This window comes from Monodon monoceros, unplaced genomic scaffold, assembly GCF_005190385.1.
Source record: "Monodon monoceros isolate NGI ecotype Baffin Bay Population unplaced genomic scaffold, NGI_Narwhal_1 Super_Scaffold_13, whole genome shotgun sequence".
NCBI lineage: Eukaryota > Metazoa > Chordata > Mammalia > Artiodactyla > Monodontidae > Monodon > Monodon monoceros.
The window spans coordinates 82,242,803-82,259,652 of NW_021703769.1; the positions used below are offsets into that span (position 1 = coordinate 82,242,803).

At 42.3% G+C, this 16,850-nt stretch overlaps 1 protein-coding gene across 7 annotated transcripts in view; it reads left to right on the forward strand.

Annotated features, from left to right (window-relative positions):
• The first annotated feature begins 3,509 nt into the window (after positions 1–3,509).
• The window catches only part of RBAK (RB associated KRAB zinc finger), a 32,277-nt gene continuing 18,936 nt past the window's right edge, over positions 3,510–16,850 (forward strand). For 6 of the 7 annotated variants that reach the window (XR_003793014.1, XR_003793011.1, XR_003793012.1 and 3 more), the window contains exons 1-4: positions 3,510–3,994; positions 4,996–5,053; positions 15,509–15,635; positions 15,905–16,000. Coding sequence is in view for 1 of the 7 variants with exons in the window: in XM_029219541.1 (XP_029075374.1) it covers positions 5,039–5,053; positions 15,509–15,635; positions 15,905–16,000 (238 nt within the window). In the remaining 6 variants the exon portion in view is untranslated. The remainder of the gene's footprint in view (positions 3,995–4,995; positions 5,054–15,508; positions 15,636–15,904; positions 16,001–16,850) is intronic. The other variant, XR_003793015.1, reaches the window with a different exon arrangement.

Here is a 16,850-nt window from a genome sequence, read left to right on the forward strand (position 1 = left end):
CCACATGCCGGGGAGCGGCTGGGCCCGTGAGCCATGGCCGCTGAGCGTGCGCGTCCCGAGCCTGTGCTCCGCAACGGGAGAGGCCACAACAGTGAGAGGCCCGCGTACCACAAAAGAAATACTAATAATAACAAGAATTCGCCTTCCAATACAGAGGGTGCACCTTTGATCCCTGGTCAGGGAACTGAGATTCCACGTGCTGTGCAGCACAGCCAAATAAATAAATAAATAAAAATACTTTATTGGTAAAAATTGCTAACCATCATCTGAGCCTTCGGTGAGTAGTAATCTTTTTGCTGACGGAGGATTTGAAATAGTGTGAGAATTACTAACACATGACACAAAGACAAGAAGTGAGCAACTGCTGTTGGAAATACAGTGCCAATAGACTTGCTCAACAAAGAGTTGCCGCAAACCTTCAATTTGTAAAAAACACAAGATCCGGGAAGCACAATAACTATAATATAATATAATATAATATAATATAATATAATATAATATAATATAATATAATATAATATAATATAGACTGTATATCCAAAGTAAATGAAATCAATATCTGGAAGAGATATATGCACCTCTATATTCATTACAGCATTATTCACAAGAGCCAAGATAGGAAAACAATGCAAATTTTATCAACAGACAAATGGATAAGGAAAATGTGGTATATACATATAACAGGATATTATTCACTTATTAGAAGGAAATCCTACCAGTTGTGACAACGGGAATATAACTGGAAGACATTATGGTAAGTGAAATAAGTCAGTCACAGAAGGACAAAACTGTGTGTTTCCACTTATATGAGGTATCTAAAAAAGTTAAACATAAATTGTCAGGGGTAGGGGAGGAGAGGATGGGAATTGTTCAATGGGTATAAAGTTACAGTTACACAAGATGAATATGTTCTAGAGAACTGCTGTATGACTAAGTGTCTATAGTTAAGGAGACACACTATTCTTTTCTTTTTAATTAAAAAATTTTCATTCAAGTGTAACTGACTTACAACACTTTGTTAGTTCCAGGTGCATAATATCAATATTTCTATATATTAGAAAATGATCACCATGATAAGTCTAGTTATGGTCTAGTTACCATCCATCACCATGGTCTAGTTACCATCGGTCACCATACAAAGTTATTATAATGTTATTCACTGTATTGCCCATGCTGTATATTTCATTCCCATGACTCATTTATTTTGTAACTGGTCATCTGTTTCTCTTAATCTCCCTCATCTATTTCACTCATCCACCTATGCCCCTCTGGCAACCACCTGTTTGTTCTCTGTATCTATGAGTCTGTTTCTGTTTAGTTACATTAGTTCTTTTGCTTTGTTTTTTAGATTCCACACACAAATGAGATCATACGGTATTTGTCTTTCTCTGTCTGACTTATTGCACTTAGCATAATACCATCTAGCTCCATCCATGTTGCCACAAATGGCAAGATTTCATTATTTTTTTTAATTTTTTAAAATTTATTTATTTTATTTTTGGTTGCGTTGGGTCTTTGTTGCTGTATGTGGCCTTTTCCTAGGTGCGGCGAGCGGGGGCTTCACTTCACTGCTCTGAGTGGGCTTCTCATTGCGGTGGCTTCTCTTGTTGCAGAGCATGGGCTCTAGGTGAGCGAGCTTCAGTAGTTGTGGTACGCAGGCTCAGTAGTTGTGGCTCACAGGCTCTAGAGTGCAGGCTCAATAGTTGTGGCACACGGGCTTAGTTGCTCCGTGGCATGTGGGATCTTCCTGGACCAGGGCTTGAACCCATGTCCCCTGTACTGGCAAGTGGATTCTTAACCAGTGAAACCCCAGCGAAGCCCCTCACTCTTTTTTTTTTTTTTTCATGGCTAATAGTCCATTGTGGTGTGTATGTGCATATATATATATATATATATATATATTACGCATCTTCTTTATCCATTCATCTATGGATGGACCCATAGGTTGCTTCTATACACTGGCTATTATAAATAATGCTCAATGAACATAAGGGTGCATGTATCTTTTTGAACTAGTGTGTTTTTTTTCTTCCAAAAAAATACACAGAAGTGGAATTTCTGGATCCTTTTATAGTTTTACTTTAAAATTCTTGAGGAATGATGTGCACTACTCTTGACACAACGTTTACCTGGTGCTGTTAGGTGAATCCATCCAGGATCTCTGTGAAGACCTCCCAAACTGTTAAAACATAAGGATAGGGACTTCCCTGGTGGTCCAGTGGTAAAGAATCCCCTTACAATGCAGGGGACCTGGGTTCAATCCCTGGTCAGGGAACTAAGATCCCACGTGCCGCAGTGTAACTAAGCCCGCGTGCCACAACTACTGAGCTTTCGCACTTCAACTAGAGCCCGAGTGCCACAAGCTACAGAGCTCACGTGCCCTGGAGCCCGTGCGCCACAACTAAAGAGAGAAAACCAGCCCGCCACAACTAGAGAGAATCCCAAGCTCCACAACAAAGAGCCCGCTTGCTGCAACTAAGACCTGACACAGCCAAAGGTAAATAAAATAAATAAATAAATAATAAATCTTAAAAAGAAAATAAGGGTGAGATCATGACTCTCATACAGATATAAAAATGAGCACAGGCTAAGTATTTTATTTCATTCAAGAGGGAACCTGCAGCTGTTATAACCGGTTCAAAAGAGAATCTGAGAAACAGACACATTACAGATCAGGACTACTGAAATGAATATGTAAATAAAGAAATGAAGGCAAAATTGGATTCTTCCTGGGTAGGGGTTTGGCGAGTCAACTGAACTTCCTACCAAGTGGACAGAATTTCATGTTACCTACAACCTTCGAAGACGTGTAAAACAGCTCGAAGACAAAGAGAGCGCTGAAGTCAACGCAGAGCGATGTCCTCCAAATAATGCTTAGTTGTCCATTGAAACACACAATTTGTTTTTCCACACACATAATCCTCTTCAGCAAGTAAAGGTATGGGTAATTTTCTTCTTTCAATTCTGTATTTTATGATTTTTTCTACAGTTTTCACGAATTAAAAGTGGTTTGGAAAGCCTATGTTTCTTTTTCCCTATGAGGGGGAGGAAGGTATTCTAGGCTAATACTCTATTATGTTAACGCTAAGTTCTATTCACTAATATTTTGATTAAATAGCTCACTATGATAGTAAGCTAACATGATAAACTCCTTTCCCTTATTTATCAGTTGTCTGTGGACACTTATTCTAAGACTTAAGCATTCAAGGTAAGGAAAAGATTAGCGCACCAGGACACAGGTAAGGGTCCTCGAGAAGCGGTGACATAACAGACGTTCCCTTAAAGTAAGGGGAAATTTGAGTCCCTGGTCCAGGCGGCCCAACTTCTCACCACAGCACCTCTTCACCGCCAGATGAGATGGAGATATTTAAGACGTTCCCTAACTTGACGGCGCGGAGACTTCTGGGAAATAGAGTCCTGGTATTTGTCTCGCTCTCCGGGGCGGGCCTTGGCAGGCGGACTTCCGGCGTCCTCCTGCGCTAGCGCGCCTCACCCTGTGTGCGTGTTCGCGCACGCGCACCGCCGCTGCGCCGCGCCGCTCTTGTTTCCTCTCCGTGTCCAGGTCACCGCTTGCTTTCGTTCCCAGGCTGTGGCCTCCGGCGGGCGACGATTCCGGGGCCTGAAGGGGTGGGTGCCGTCTGGCCCGGCCGGCACCCAGAGGGCGCGGGCTGTGTGGGCGAGGGTTCGCGTGGGCTGGGCAGAGGCTGGAACGAGGACCCCCGAGCGCGAGATCCGGAGCCCGCGGGCTGGGCCGGAGGGGCCGGCCGGGCGGCGGCGGCGGCGCAGTGCCAGGCACTCTGCAGCGCGCGGCACAGCGAGGTCCCGGGAGGGACGTGGGCCTGAAGGGAGCTTGTGCCGTAGGCCCAGAGCCGGCTCCTCTGGCCCAGTGGTCTCGGGAGGCGGAGCGGAGGGATCCGAGAGAGGAGAGCGCCGCAGGAGCAGCCCCCGGACCGGAGCCTCGGGAGCCCGGGGCCGGTCAGCTAGTCCCGACGGGGTAGGTGTTGCGTCTGCGGGCCTGCAGGCGGTTGTGGACCCTGCGGCCCTTGGAGAGCGGGGCTTCGGGTAGCCCGCCCGGGCCCCGCGGTAGAGCGACCGGGAGGGTTTGACCGCTTCCCCGAGGTGGATGGGCCGGGCTGGAGGGCAGGGCCGGGAGCTCCGGATGGGGCTCCCCTGGGACTTGTGAGCACCCGGTGTCCTGGGGGAGCAGGGGCCGTAGGCTCGGCCGGGACGTGGCGCGTCCACCCCTCCGTCCAACCCTGATCCTCCTTGTCCTCCTGTCGCCGTCTCGGCATCTCGCACGTGTCTCTCAAGGCCCATCAGCACCTTGGTTGTCTAATCTAAGCGTCCGCTGCCCCCGTGGGTTGTGCCCTGTGGAGTCGCACAGTATTAGTTAGTGCAGGATGAGTCTGCAAGGCTTCTGTCCTGCTGCCTCGCTTGAGGAAGGAAGAGATTGGGCCTGAGAAGGGAGGTGACTTGTCCCAGATCCTCACCGGGTGTGCATGTGGGGTCGCTAACAGGACTCCAAACTCCTAGGGCAGGTGTTCTGTCCCCTTAAAGTCAGTTTCATAATAAAACAGTCATAAGTGCAGCGGTAACCAAATTGAGTCAGATGATTTACAAACAGTGCGGTGCCTTGATGCACGTTTATCCCACTTTTGAGAGCTTACATTCTCCCTTACTGTGGAATCTTTGATTTTAATCAATTTAAAGAGACAATAAGAAAATACTTAAGTAGTGTCACAGGGAAATTTTTTTATTTGCATTTTTAATTTAACTCTTTGAAACAGTCGTTCATATTCACCAATGAGAGTAACTTGATCGTGTTGGTGTTGGAAAGGTACAGGTGTGTGTTTCTCTTGTAGGACCCTTTTAGCCTCTTGAATGTTCATAGGGAGTCATTTTATTGGACTTTCTTTGATGGTCCTGATGCAGGAGGTTCCTGCCTGGGCAGGTCAGGTTACTCAGCACTTCAGTTACTTGCTTCCCTTCCTCTAGGTCCACCGTTTACAGTCTACGATTTTTCCAAGAGCAGCAGAAAATGAATGAATCCCAGGTGAGTTTTCTTGTCGGTGTATGTATTCCCCCACTTTGTTTTGTAATGCATTTTAGGAGGTGTATAAGGATCCACATTTTAAAACGTGAAGGTAGAAATAGGTAAAAGACATTATCACATAAAATACAGTTGTTACAGAGTCAGGGTGGCACCCAGTTGTTGTCAGGTTCACACATATAGGTAGTATGATGCTTTAAGGCTACTGGAATTGAGCTGCAAATATGACTCATGTTCTTGACAGTTATAGAAAGAGGAAAATACCATCCATCGTGTGATTTGTGTTGACTATAAGAAGAAAGCATTTTTGTTACTTGTGGTTTTCAAAGATTTCCTAAGACCTGGAAAAATTTGTTTGTTGAAGTTGAAATAATTGTGGATAGCTCTCCTAATAACAGGCATCAAATCATTTCAGTATATGACTTAGACTTATTGTTTATCTTAGCAGTGGGCCTGCTGCCCAACGGGAACTTGGTGCATGTGATTTTTCCAGGCTCCAAAATATTGTGATCCAAGTAGACCTGTTTACATTTTTACTATTTAGTCCAAGGCTAAAACCTAAGTCATGGAATGGCCTTCTCATCCTTCAGATATTTCTGTTAGTGTGTTTTTGGGGGGTTGTACAGCACACAGTACAGACAGATATTCTCCAGTAAGGTGTTTTCACTTCCCATTCCCATTTCAATTCTTGGTGTCTTGGTTTTGTCCTTACCACTCTCCTGAATCTGTTGGTAAAGATTAGCAGTGACCTAATTATAGTCAAATCCAGTGGACATTTTCAGGTCCTTACCTCTCCTGACCATCCATCTGCCTTTGACATCTGTTACTGCCAAACTCATGGAGTCTCCCTTTTCTTGGCTTTAAAAAAAATTCATTTGGGACTTCCCTGGTGGCACAATGGTTAAGAATCCACCTGCCAGTGCAGGGGACACGGGTTTGAGCCCTAGTCCGGGAAGATTCCATATGCCGCAGAGCAACTAAACCCGTGCGCCACAGCTACTGAGCCTGCGCTCTAGAGCCCCCGAGCCACAACTACTGAGCCTTTGTGCCACAACTACTGAAGCCCGCGTGCCTAGAGCCCATGCTCCGCAACAGGAGAAGCCACCGCAATGAGAAGCCCACGCACCGCAACTAGAGAAAGCCTGTACGCAGCAACGAAGACCCAACACAGCCAAAAATAAATAAATAAAATTAATTAAAAATAAATATTCATTTAAAAATCCTTTAGAAAAAATTCACTTGTTTTTCTGTATGTATCTTTAAACAATAATGAGTCTTTTAAAAAGTGGGTGGGGATAACCCACAATACCATTTTTTCTTAATATCAGTGTTCAAAGTTTCACAATCTTCTACATGTTTTTCAGTTTTTTCTTTTCAATGAGGATACAAATAGAGCCCATATGTTGCAGTTGATTAGCCTTGCATTGTGTTGACTGCATTGCAATTGTTTTAACTTTAACATATTTTTTTCTGAACCGTTTGAGAGTGTGTCATGCCCCTTTACCCTGTAATGTCTCAGTTGTATCTCCTAAGATCAAGAATATTTTCTTATGTATGCTTGCCAGAGGTAACTGAATTCAGGAAATTTTACATTGATATAATACTTTATTTTTTCAAAAAATTTTTAAAATTTATTCATTTTGGCTGTGCCATGTCTTAGTTGCAGCATGCAGACTCTGAGTTGCAGCATGCAGGCTTCTTAGTTGCGGCATGCATGCAGGATCTAGTTCCCCAACCAGGGATCGACCCCAGGCCCCCTGCATTGGGAGTCTTACACACTGGACCACCAGGCAAGTTCCTGATATAATCCTTTATTTTTATTTATTTATTTATTACTTATTTTTGGCTGCATCAGGTCTTAGTTGTGGTGAGTGGGCTCTTTGTTGTGGCGCATGGGCTTCTCTCTAGTTGTGGCATGGGGGTTTTCTCTTCTCTAGTTTTGGCACACTGGCTTCAGGGCGTATCGGCTCTCTAGCTGTAGCGCTCCTTTTCCAGAGCTTGTGGGCTCTGCAGTTTGCGGCACTAGGGCTCTAGTTGAGGCGCCTGAGCTGAGTACTTGTGGTGCGTGGATTTAGTTGCCCTGCTGCATGTGGGGTCTCAGTTCCCTGACCAGGGATCGAACCCACGTCCCCTGCATTGTAAGGTGGATTCTTTACCACTGGACCACCAGGGAAGTCCTCTTGATATAATACTTTAATCTACAGTTCATCCAGTCATCCAACTTCCAGTTTTGTCAGTTTTCCCAGTAATTTCCTTTATAGCAGTTTTTAATTTTTGATGGAGGACGCAGTCCGGAATTATGAATTGCATTTAGTTTTCATGCTTTTTAAGTCTGTTTAATATGGAATAGTTTCTCAATGCCATTATAGTAATTGAAGAATACAGGCCAATTATTTTGTAGAATTCTTTGAATTTTTGTTTCCCCGATGTTTTTTCATAGATTTAGATGGTGATTTTTCGGCAGGAACACTACATAAATAATGACTTTTTTAAGATTTATGACCCAGAATAGGTCTCTCTCTCGGAGAAGCTCCACGTGCACTTGAGAAGGGTGCCTGTTCTGCTCTCGGTGGGTGGAGTGTTCTCTAAATGTCAGTAACATCAAGTTGGGAATGTTTGGCAGGTGCACCATATCCTTGCTAACCTTCTGCCGACTTGTCCCATGAGTCGTGAGAGAGGGGGAATTGAAATCTGCGATTGTGTTTTGTCTGTTTCTCCTTGCAATTCTGTCAGTTTTTGCTTCATGAATTTTGTGAGAAGATACCTAACCATTTAAGATTATTAGGTCCTCTTGATTAATTAACCACTTTGTTGTTGTGAATTGGCCTCCTTTATCCTGGTAATGGTCTGTGCTGTGAAATGGAATCTCTGATACTTATATAAAGCCATTCCAGCTTTCTTTTGAGTAGTGTTGGTGTGCAATGTCTTATTCTGTCCTTTTACTTTTAGCCTATTTGCATCTTTATATGTGAAGTACAGCGCTGTAGACAGCATATAGTTAGGTCTTCTTTTTTTTATCCAATTTGATAATTTCTGTCTATTAATTGGGGTGTTTAGATTATTTACTTGTAAAGTGAATATTAATACAACCAGTTAGGTTATAGTCTGTTGTCTTTATTTTCTATTTGTCCCATCTTCTTTGTCTTCCTTCTGTTTGATTGACTATTTTTTGTGATTCCATTTTATATCCTTTGTTGGGTTATTAGCCATAACACTTGTTATTTTAGTGTGTGCTTTAGTGTTTATAGTATGTAGCTTTAATTATTATAGTTTATCTTCAAGTAATATGCCTGATCACTTAGCTACAGTTCCATTTTTCCCATCTTGGTCTTTATACTGTTGTTGCATTTTATTTTTACAGGTAATACCAGTCCCACAATACATTGGGTTTTTTTTTGTTGTTTGTTTGTTTTTTTGTCAAACCGAGTGACTAGTGGGATCTCAGTTCCCCGACCAGGGATTGAACATGGGCCCCTGCAGTTAAAGTTCTGAGTTCTAACCACTGGACCACCAGGGATTTCCTGATACATTGTCATTTTTAATTATCTTTTAAAGAGATTTAAATAATGAGAGAAAATACATAGTTACCATTTCTGGTGCTTCATTCTGTTGTGTAGATCCACATTTTTATCTGCTGTCATTTTCCTTCTGCCTGAAGGACTTTCTTTAACATTTCTTCTAGTTGATAATGAATTCTTATGGCTCTTGTATGTCTGAAAATATCTTTATTTTGCCTTCACTTTTAAAGAGATTATTGCTGTTTTTTTTTATCCTCCAGTACTTTAAATGTGTTCCTCCACTGGCTTCTTGCTTACATTGATTCCAAGAGAAGTCTGATGTCATCCTCATCTTTGTTCCTCTGTGTCTTTATTTCTTTATTTTTTATCACTAGTTTTTAGCCATTTGATTTTGATACATCTTGGTGAAGGCATGCCTCCTTTTATTGTGCTTCACAGTGTGTTCAAGAACAAGGAGAATCATTCCATTTGTTCAGGTCTACTTCTCTGTCTTTCAGGAGTGTTTTAAAAATTTTCTAGTATAGATTTTGTATATTTCTTATTAAAAGTTTTTTTCTGTTGCTATTGTAAACTGTGTGTACACTTGAATTACATCTTTTTACTCTCTTTTACATAATGAGGGCTGTTGTCTTTATGTGTGTTAACTATATATTGTGACCTAACAGCATTCTTTTTATTGATTTGGTTCCATTGTTGATTCTCTGAGTTTTCTAGGTATAGTATATCATCTGTGAATAGAAATAGTTTCACTTTTTCTTATTGCTTATTAGACCTTTAATTGTTTTCTCTGATTGGAGATAATGAGCATTTTGCCTTGTTTCTAATCTTTGTGAGAATGTGTCTATTGTTTACCCATTAAGTAAGTCCTGACTTTAGAACTAAGAGGACTGAAGCATAGATATGTGTTTGTCTGGACTCAACAAAGTGTATGTATGTACCCGTGTGTATATGTATCACACGTACTGTGCACATTAGGGTATGAATATGTGTATACATAGGTATATTCATGTTGGTGAAGTATCCATCAATTCCTATTATCTTGAGGGTTTTTTTAAATTTTTAATTAGGTATGCATTTGAATATTGTCAGAGTTCTTTTCAGCATCTTCGGAAATGTAAGATTTTTCTTCTTAGCTATATTATAATGGCATATTGTATTAATGGATTTCCAAATATTAAACCAGTCTATATGCTTGGAGTAAGTCCTGTTTAGGTAATTACGTATTTTCTTTTCAATGTGGTATTGGATTTTGTTTGCTAATATTTCATTTTGGATACTTGTGTCGATAGAAGCGATATTGATATGTAATTTAATTTATTTGCTTGATTGGTCAGTCTTCTAACCCCTGCCACTTCTTGCCTTCTGGACTGCCTTAACCCAGAAGGTTATTACTTTATTACTTTAAAGCTCATTTGGCTTACCTTGGGATAATCTTAGGCTCTCTTGGGGAATCTCAGCTGTGAGACCTGCACAGATGTGGCTGTACCAGTGGGTGAAATCCCTTTGTAAACAGTAGGATAATAGAACATGTTTACTGAGCACTTCCCTTCCAAAATACAAGTTAAATGTTTACAGTCCCAACAAGTGCTCCTTCCAACAACTGAGAACCCATTTTGCTGGTCATTCAGTGAGGTTTCTACATCCCCATGTTCGTCTTTGTTGGAGCTCTCGGGTTTCAGAGGAGTTTGTCACTGACTGTTTTAAGGAAACTGTTTTCTTCAACAAAAATTGTCTTGCTTTTCTTAAAATACCTTTATAGTGTCTTTAGACTTAAATGATAGTTTGGCTTGGTGTACAGTTCTAGGTTCAAAATCCTTTTTCCTTAAAAGTTGTGGGCGTTCTCCATTGTTTTCTCTTGGTTGAGAATTAGAATGTGAGTTTCCAGGGTAACTAGTGTATTTTTTTCACTCACTCTGTAACTTTTAGGATTCCCCCCCCCGCTTTTCTTTTTCTTTTTTTTGGCTGTGCAGCTTGCGAGATACCAGCTCCCCAACCAGGGATTGAACCCAGACCCCCGTAGCAAAAGCGCCAAGTCCCAACCATTGGACCACCAGGGAGTTCCCTCTAATTTTTAAATTTTGGATGTTTTATCAGGAAATTTCTTGATCTGTTTGTTTCCCCAGTATTTTTCTTTGCAGATTATATGGCCCCTTTTGATGATGTTTTGCTTTGTTTTGTTTGTTTATTTATTTTTATGATCTTCACCTCAGGAATCACTTTCCATTCTGCCTTTGATGATTTTTTGTTCATCATCTATAATCTCTTTCTGAAAATGTTGAATCTGTTGGATCTGGCTTCAATATCTCAAAATTTCATCATTTCAATTTCTTGTTTTCAGAGAGATTTCCTAAGTTATCTATTCTATGTCCCATTTATTATTCAAGCTTCTTACTTGAGGAGTTTTTAAAAATTCAACAATCCAGTCTTTAATTTCTAAGTATTCCCCAGTGGCTTTTTCTTAGCAGAATGTTCTCATTTTCTGGAAGTAATATCCTGCTTAATTTATTAAAAAATATAAATCAGTAGACACAAATGCAAGTTGTTTCCTTTGTGAATTTGGTTCAGTCATTGTTGAGTCGTTCATCCTGATGCTTATCCTTTATTTATGTTGTTTTCTCAATTAGCTGATGATTCTTAATTTTTTAATTTCACTTTTTGGGAGAATTACTAATAACTAATGTGAACATACTCAACCCATGATCCCATTTCATTCATCTTTCTTTTGTGGAGGGGATGGCTGCAGAAGCTCTGTAAGGGAGTGGGTAGGGGTGTGTAATTAGAGAGGCATCACTGGATTTTTTTTCCTTCCACTTTTTTTTATTGTAGTAAAATACACATAACATAAATTTAGTATCCTAACCTTTTTTTTTTTTAACATCTTTATTGGAGTGTAATTGCTTTACAAGGGTGTGTTAGTTTCTGCTTTATAACAAAATGAATCAGCTATACGGATACATATATCCCCATATCTCCTCCCTCTTGCGTCTCCCTCCCACCCATCCTAACCATTTTTAAGTGTACAGTAGAGTGGTATTAAGGCCATTCATAATGTGCAGTCATCACCACCATCCACCTCGAGAGTGTTTCTCATCTTCCAGAACTGACACTCTGCTCCCAGTAAACAGTAACTTCCCATTTCTCCCTCCCCAGCCCATGGCAACCACCATTTTACTCTCTGTCTCTAGTATTTTGACTAAATACCTCATCTAAGCAGAATCCTACAGTATTTGTCCTTCCATTAAGGTCATTTCACTCCGCTTAATGTCCTTAAAATTCATTCATGTGGTAGCAGATGTCAGAATTTCCTGCCTTTTTAAGGCTGAATCATACTCCACTGTATATGTATATTACATTTTGTTAACCATTTGTCCATCGATGGACACTTGGGTTATTCCCACATTTTAGCTATTGTGAATAATGCTCCTGTGAACCTAGGTATACAGATATCTCTTTTAAGTCTTTGCTTTCATTTTTGGGGGGTATAGACCCAGAAGTGGAATTGCTGGATCATATGTTAATTCTGTTTTTCATTTTTTGAGGAACCACCATGCTGTTTTCCACAGCAGCTGCACCATTTTACATTTTCACTAACAGTGCACAAGGGTTCCAATTTCTCCAACACTTGTAACTTTCTTGGTTTTTTTTTATAGTAGCGATCCTAATGGGTATGAGGCGGTAGCTCATAGTTTTGATTTTCATTTCCCTAATTATTAGTGATGTTCAACATCTTTTTCATATGCTTATTGGCCATTTGTAAAACTTATTTGGAGAAATGTCTATTCAAGTGCTTTGCCCATTTTTCAAAATTTTATTTTATTTATTTCACTTTATCTGTTTTAAAACTGTTGTTTTTGTTGTTGAGTTTTAGGAGTTCTCTGTATATTCTAAATATTTTTTTAATTTTTATTGGAGTATAAATTTACAGTGTTGTGTTAGTTTTTGCTGTACAGCAAAGTGAATCAGCTATACATATGCATATATCCCCTGTTTTTGGATTTCCTTCCCATTTAGGTTACCACAGAGCGTTGAGTAGAGTTCCCGGTGATATACAGTAGGTTCTCATTAGTTATATATTTTATACATAGTAGTGTATATATGTCAATCCTAACCTCCCAATTCATCCTGTCGCCCCCTACCCCCTTGGTATCCATACATTCTTTACATCTGTGTCTCTATTTTTGCTTTGCAAATAAGTTCATCTGTATCATTTTTCTATATTCCACATATAAGTGATATCATATAATATTTGTTTTTCTCTTTCTGACTTCACTCTGGCAGTGTCTAGGTCCATCCACGTCTCTGCAAATGGCACAATTTTGTTCCTTTTTATGGCTGAGTAATATTCCATTGTATATATGTACCACATCTTCTTTATCCATTCTTCTGCTGATGGACATTTAGGTTACTTCCATGTTCTGGCTGTTGTAAATAGTGCTGCAATGAACATTGGGGTGCATGTATATGCCCAGGAGTGGGATTGCTGGGTCATATGGTAGTTCTATTTTTAGTTTTTAAGGAACCTCCATACTGTTCTCCATAGTGGCTGTATCAATTTACATTCCCACCAACAGTGTAAGAGGGTTCCTTTTTTCTCCACATCCTCTCCAGCATTTATTGTTTTTTGTTTTTTAATTTATTTATTTTTGGCTGCATTGGGTCTTCATTGCTGTGCGCAGGCTTTCTCTAGTTGCAGTGAATGGGGGCTATTCTTGGTTGCGGTAGCTTCTCTTGCAGAGCACGGGCTCTAGGTGCACGGGATTCTGTAGTTGTGGCTTGTGAGCTCTAGAGCGCAGGCTCAGTAGTTGTGGCGCACGGGCTTAGTTGCTCTGCAGCATGTGGGATCTTCCTGGACTGGGGCTCGAACCCGTGTCCCCTACATTGACAGATTCTTAACCACTGCGCCACCAGGGAAGCCCTCCAGCATTTACTGTTTGTAGATTTTTTGATGATGGTCATTCTGACCGGTGTGAGGTGATACCTCATTGTAGTTTTGACTTGCATTTCTCTAGTAACTAGTGATGTTGAGCATGTTTTCATGTGTTCTTCCACACATTTTTTGATTGGGTTGTTTGTTTTTTTGATATTGAGCTGCATGAGCTGCTTTTAATCCCTTGTCAGCTGCTTCATTTGCAAATATTTTCTCCCATTCTGAGGGTTGTCTTTTCATCTTGTTTATGGTTTCCTTATATATATTCTAGATACCGATACGTGATTAGCAGATACGTGATTTGCGAATATTTTCTCCCATTCCGTGATCTCCCTTGTTCCTTGTCAACTGTGTCTTCTGATGCACGGAATCTGTGGGCACCACTGCATTTTGAACTGGTGGCAAGTCGGCAGACAAGGTTAAGTTGCTCAGGTGCTTTATGGTGAGAGTAGTCTTCTAAGAGTTGCTTTAGGAGAATCCTCCATGTCCAACATGGAAACAGTTGGCTTTTTGTCCAGACGTGCCTGACATAGTCTTGGGTTGCACCTCCTTTCCTGGTGTCCTGTCAGGTTTATCCTTTGTCCCAGACAGCAGTTTTCCGTTTGGACAGTGAATGTGTGATCACCCTCATTGCAGGGGTCCCGCCTCCATCTCTGGCCCCCGAGCCCACGGCCAGGAGCTGTTGACACAGTCTGAGTGGATCTGGCTGCTCTGTGCAGTGAGAACAGGAAGCCTCTCAAGCTGCTTGGTTGATTGTGTGAGTCATTCCTCTGTCAACCAGTCACTCTACTGCTGCAGGAACCCTAGGCCCTCTTGATGGGCCTGGATTTTCCAGGGCTCTGGTGGCGAGCCTGCTGTCACTTTTGCTGCAGTCCCGCCTCTGCCCCTATGTGAGTGTGTTCCGTGGTCCTGGTTTCTCATCTGCCCTACTCGATAAATCAAGAATTTCCTCAGAAACATTCCTGCTGTTGGTAACTTCTGTGTTCCAGTGCTTTTATGAGAACACTACTTTTACATTTCTTTGAATTGGGCTTTTTGGGTTTTTGTCTTGTTTTTGAGGCAGGAAAGTATTGGGTTGGCCAAAATGTTTGTTTGGGTTTCCTGAACGAACATTTTGGCCAACCCAATACTTGCATATGTTCGTTTACTCTCTTGAATTAGAGGCAATTCTTCCTGTCCAAAAGCTGCCCTCGAGAAAGTGCCTTCTTGGTCTCTGCCCTGTGCCAACCTCTTAAATATTGGTGCTGCTGCAGGTTTTGCCATGGGTACTTTTTACACTGCGTCCTCTTCTTTCCCCTGAATCCTGCAGAACACCCAGCCGAGCCTGCAGAGCCTAGTCTGCCAACATAAAATTAAAATAGTTTACTTCTCTCGTGTTAGACCATGCTCCACCTTGTATGTGTCACTCTGATAATACCTCGGGCAGTCTTTCAAGCAACAGATTTTCATTGCTGCCACAATAAGATGTTTGAGATACCGCTTGAAGGAAGTACTAGAAAACTTAGCCAAGCAGATGGCTCCAGGTAGCTGGCTGTAAGAATGGAGGGGCCAGAGGATGAAAGAGGTGAACCAGGATGGCCCGAGTCCTGGGCCGCGCCAGCATGAGAAGGGAGGGGGAGGGGGCCCAGCCAGCAGAGGCTGCTGAAGAGAGCGACAAGGAGAGAGAAATGTCCCTGTTCACTTAGCCAGTGTCTCCTCGCCCGGCTGTAAGCTCTTTGAGTGAGAGCCGGAGTGGTGGTTCATTAACTTATGTCCCCAGAACTCAGATACTTCAGTTGCAAAATTGGAGCTCTTTTTTTTTTGGTTTGAGAGGTTTTTTGGCTGGTTCGTTTGTTTGACACATTAAGGAACCCAAAGGCAGTGTGTTTCTAATATGACTTGTTTTCCTCCCACGATCTGTAACAACAATGAGGTTTTCAGGGTCCGTAGTTGACTTTCCCGGTGAGCTGGGTGAGCTCTTGTCCCCATAAGTCTTCTCCACGTCACCCAGTTCCCATCACGGTGCCATTGCAGGGGCCAGTGTCATTCACGGACGTGGCCGTGGACTTCACTCAGGAGGAGTGGCAGCAGCTGGACCCTGATGAGAAGACAACCTACAGGGATGTGATGCTGGAGAACTACAGCCATCTGGTCTCCGTGGGTGAGGAGAGCCTGCTTTCTGAGTTGCTTCTCTGCGGGGGCTTCCAGTTTAAGGATTTTATGCTTGACTTCGAAGAAATCAGTGATGAGACTGTTTAATTTTTTCTGGGCACCAGATAAAGTATTTGTTTATTTGCTTATCGATCAAAAGGTTCTGATTTTGATTAGGTGCAAAATAGACACTTTATTTTGTGGCCTCTGAGGCAGCACCTTCTACTCAGAGACCCAGAGCCGAGCAGCAGGTCCAAGTTGGCTCTTTCTCATCCACAGGGTACGACAGCACCAAACCGAACGTGATCCTCAAGTTGGAGCAGGGAGAGGAGCCTTGGGTAGCAGATGGCGAGTTCCCACGGCAGTTTCACCCAGGTGAGGTGGTGGAGTGTGAATTTGTAAATGGTCGCTCCGGTCCTCCGGAGTGACCACAGATGCCCTAAATCTCACCTCCTGGCACCAATAGCACTTGCCCTCCACCATGTATGTGCACGCTCCCTTTCTGATTTTGCACCGGCCTTACATTTTACAGGATTTCCGTGTCTTCTAGGACTGAGGGTGCATTCACTCCCTCTTCCTCTCATACTGTCCGTGACTAACCTCCCTATTATCACAGAATTCCTTTGTTTTCAGGCACTCAAAAGTCTGACAGAAAAGTTAACTGGAGACTTTCCTGGTCATTCTTTTTATCTTCCATTTTCTTTCCTTCCTTGCTGTGAAACGCCTCCGGCTTGTGTTCCACCCCAGTGTCACGCCCCCCTCTAGGCCCTCAGACACCCAGCGTGGTCCCCTCCCTACGCTTGTGGGTCGGCCCCTCCTCGCCGTGGGTGCACTGGTCACTGTCCCTGAAGCCCATCCTCGGTGACACAGCACGAGTTGGGCCGTCCTCTTTCCCAAGTGCTCCTTCCTGTCCCGTCTGTCTGCCCATCCCTGTGTCGGCAGCAGATGTTCAGGAACAGTTTATTTCATCGGTGAATTCCCATTCTTCTCTGGCCTCCTCAGGAGCCCCTAGGACCTGTCTTCCACTTCTTTAGTCTTCTTTGTATCCCATAAAAGCGTTCATCTAGCCTCAACTTTGAAGACTTTTTCATTTATGTTGCTCATCCAAATTGATACCCAACATCTGTAACCTGTAGCCTCTTTAACTCTTACCTGACAGAACAATAGCACAGGAAGGATCGTCCACTTCCTTCTTCCTTAGCACATCTGATGATAAACTGACCTT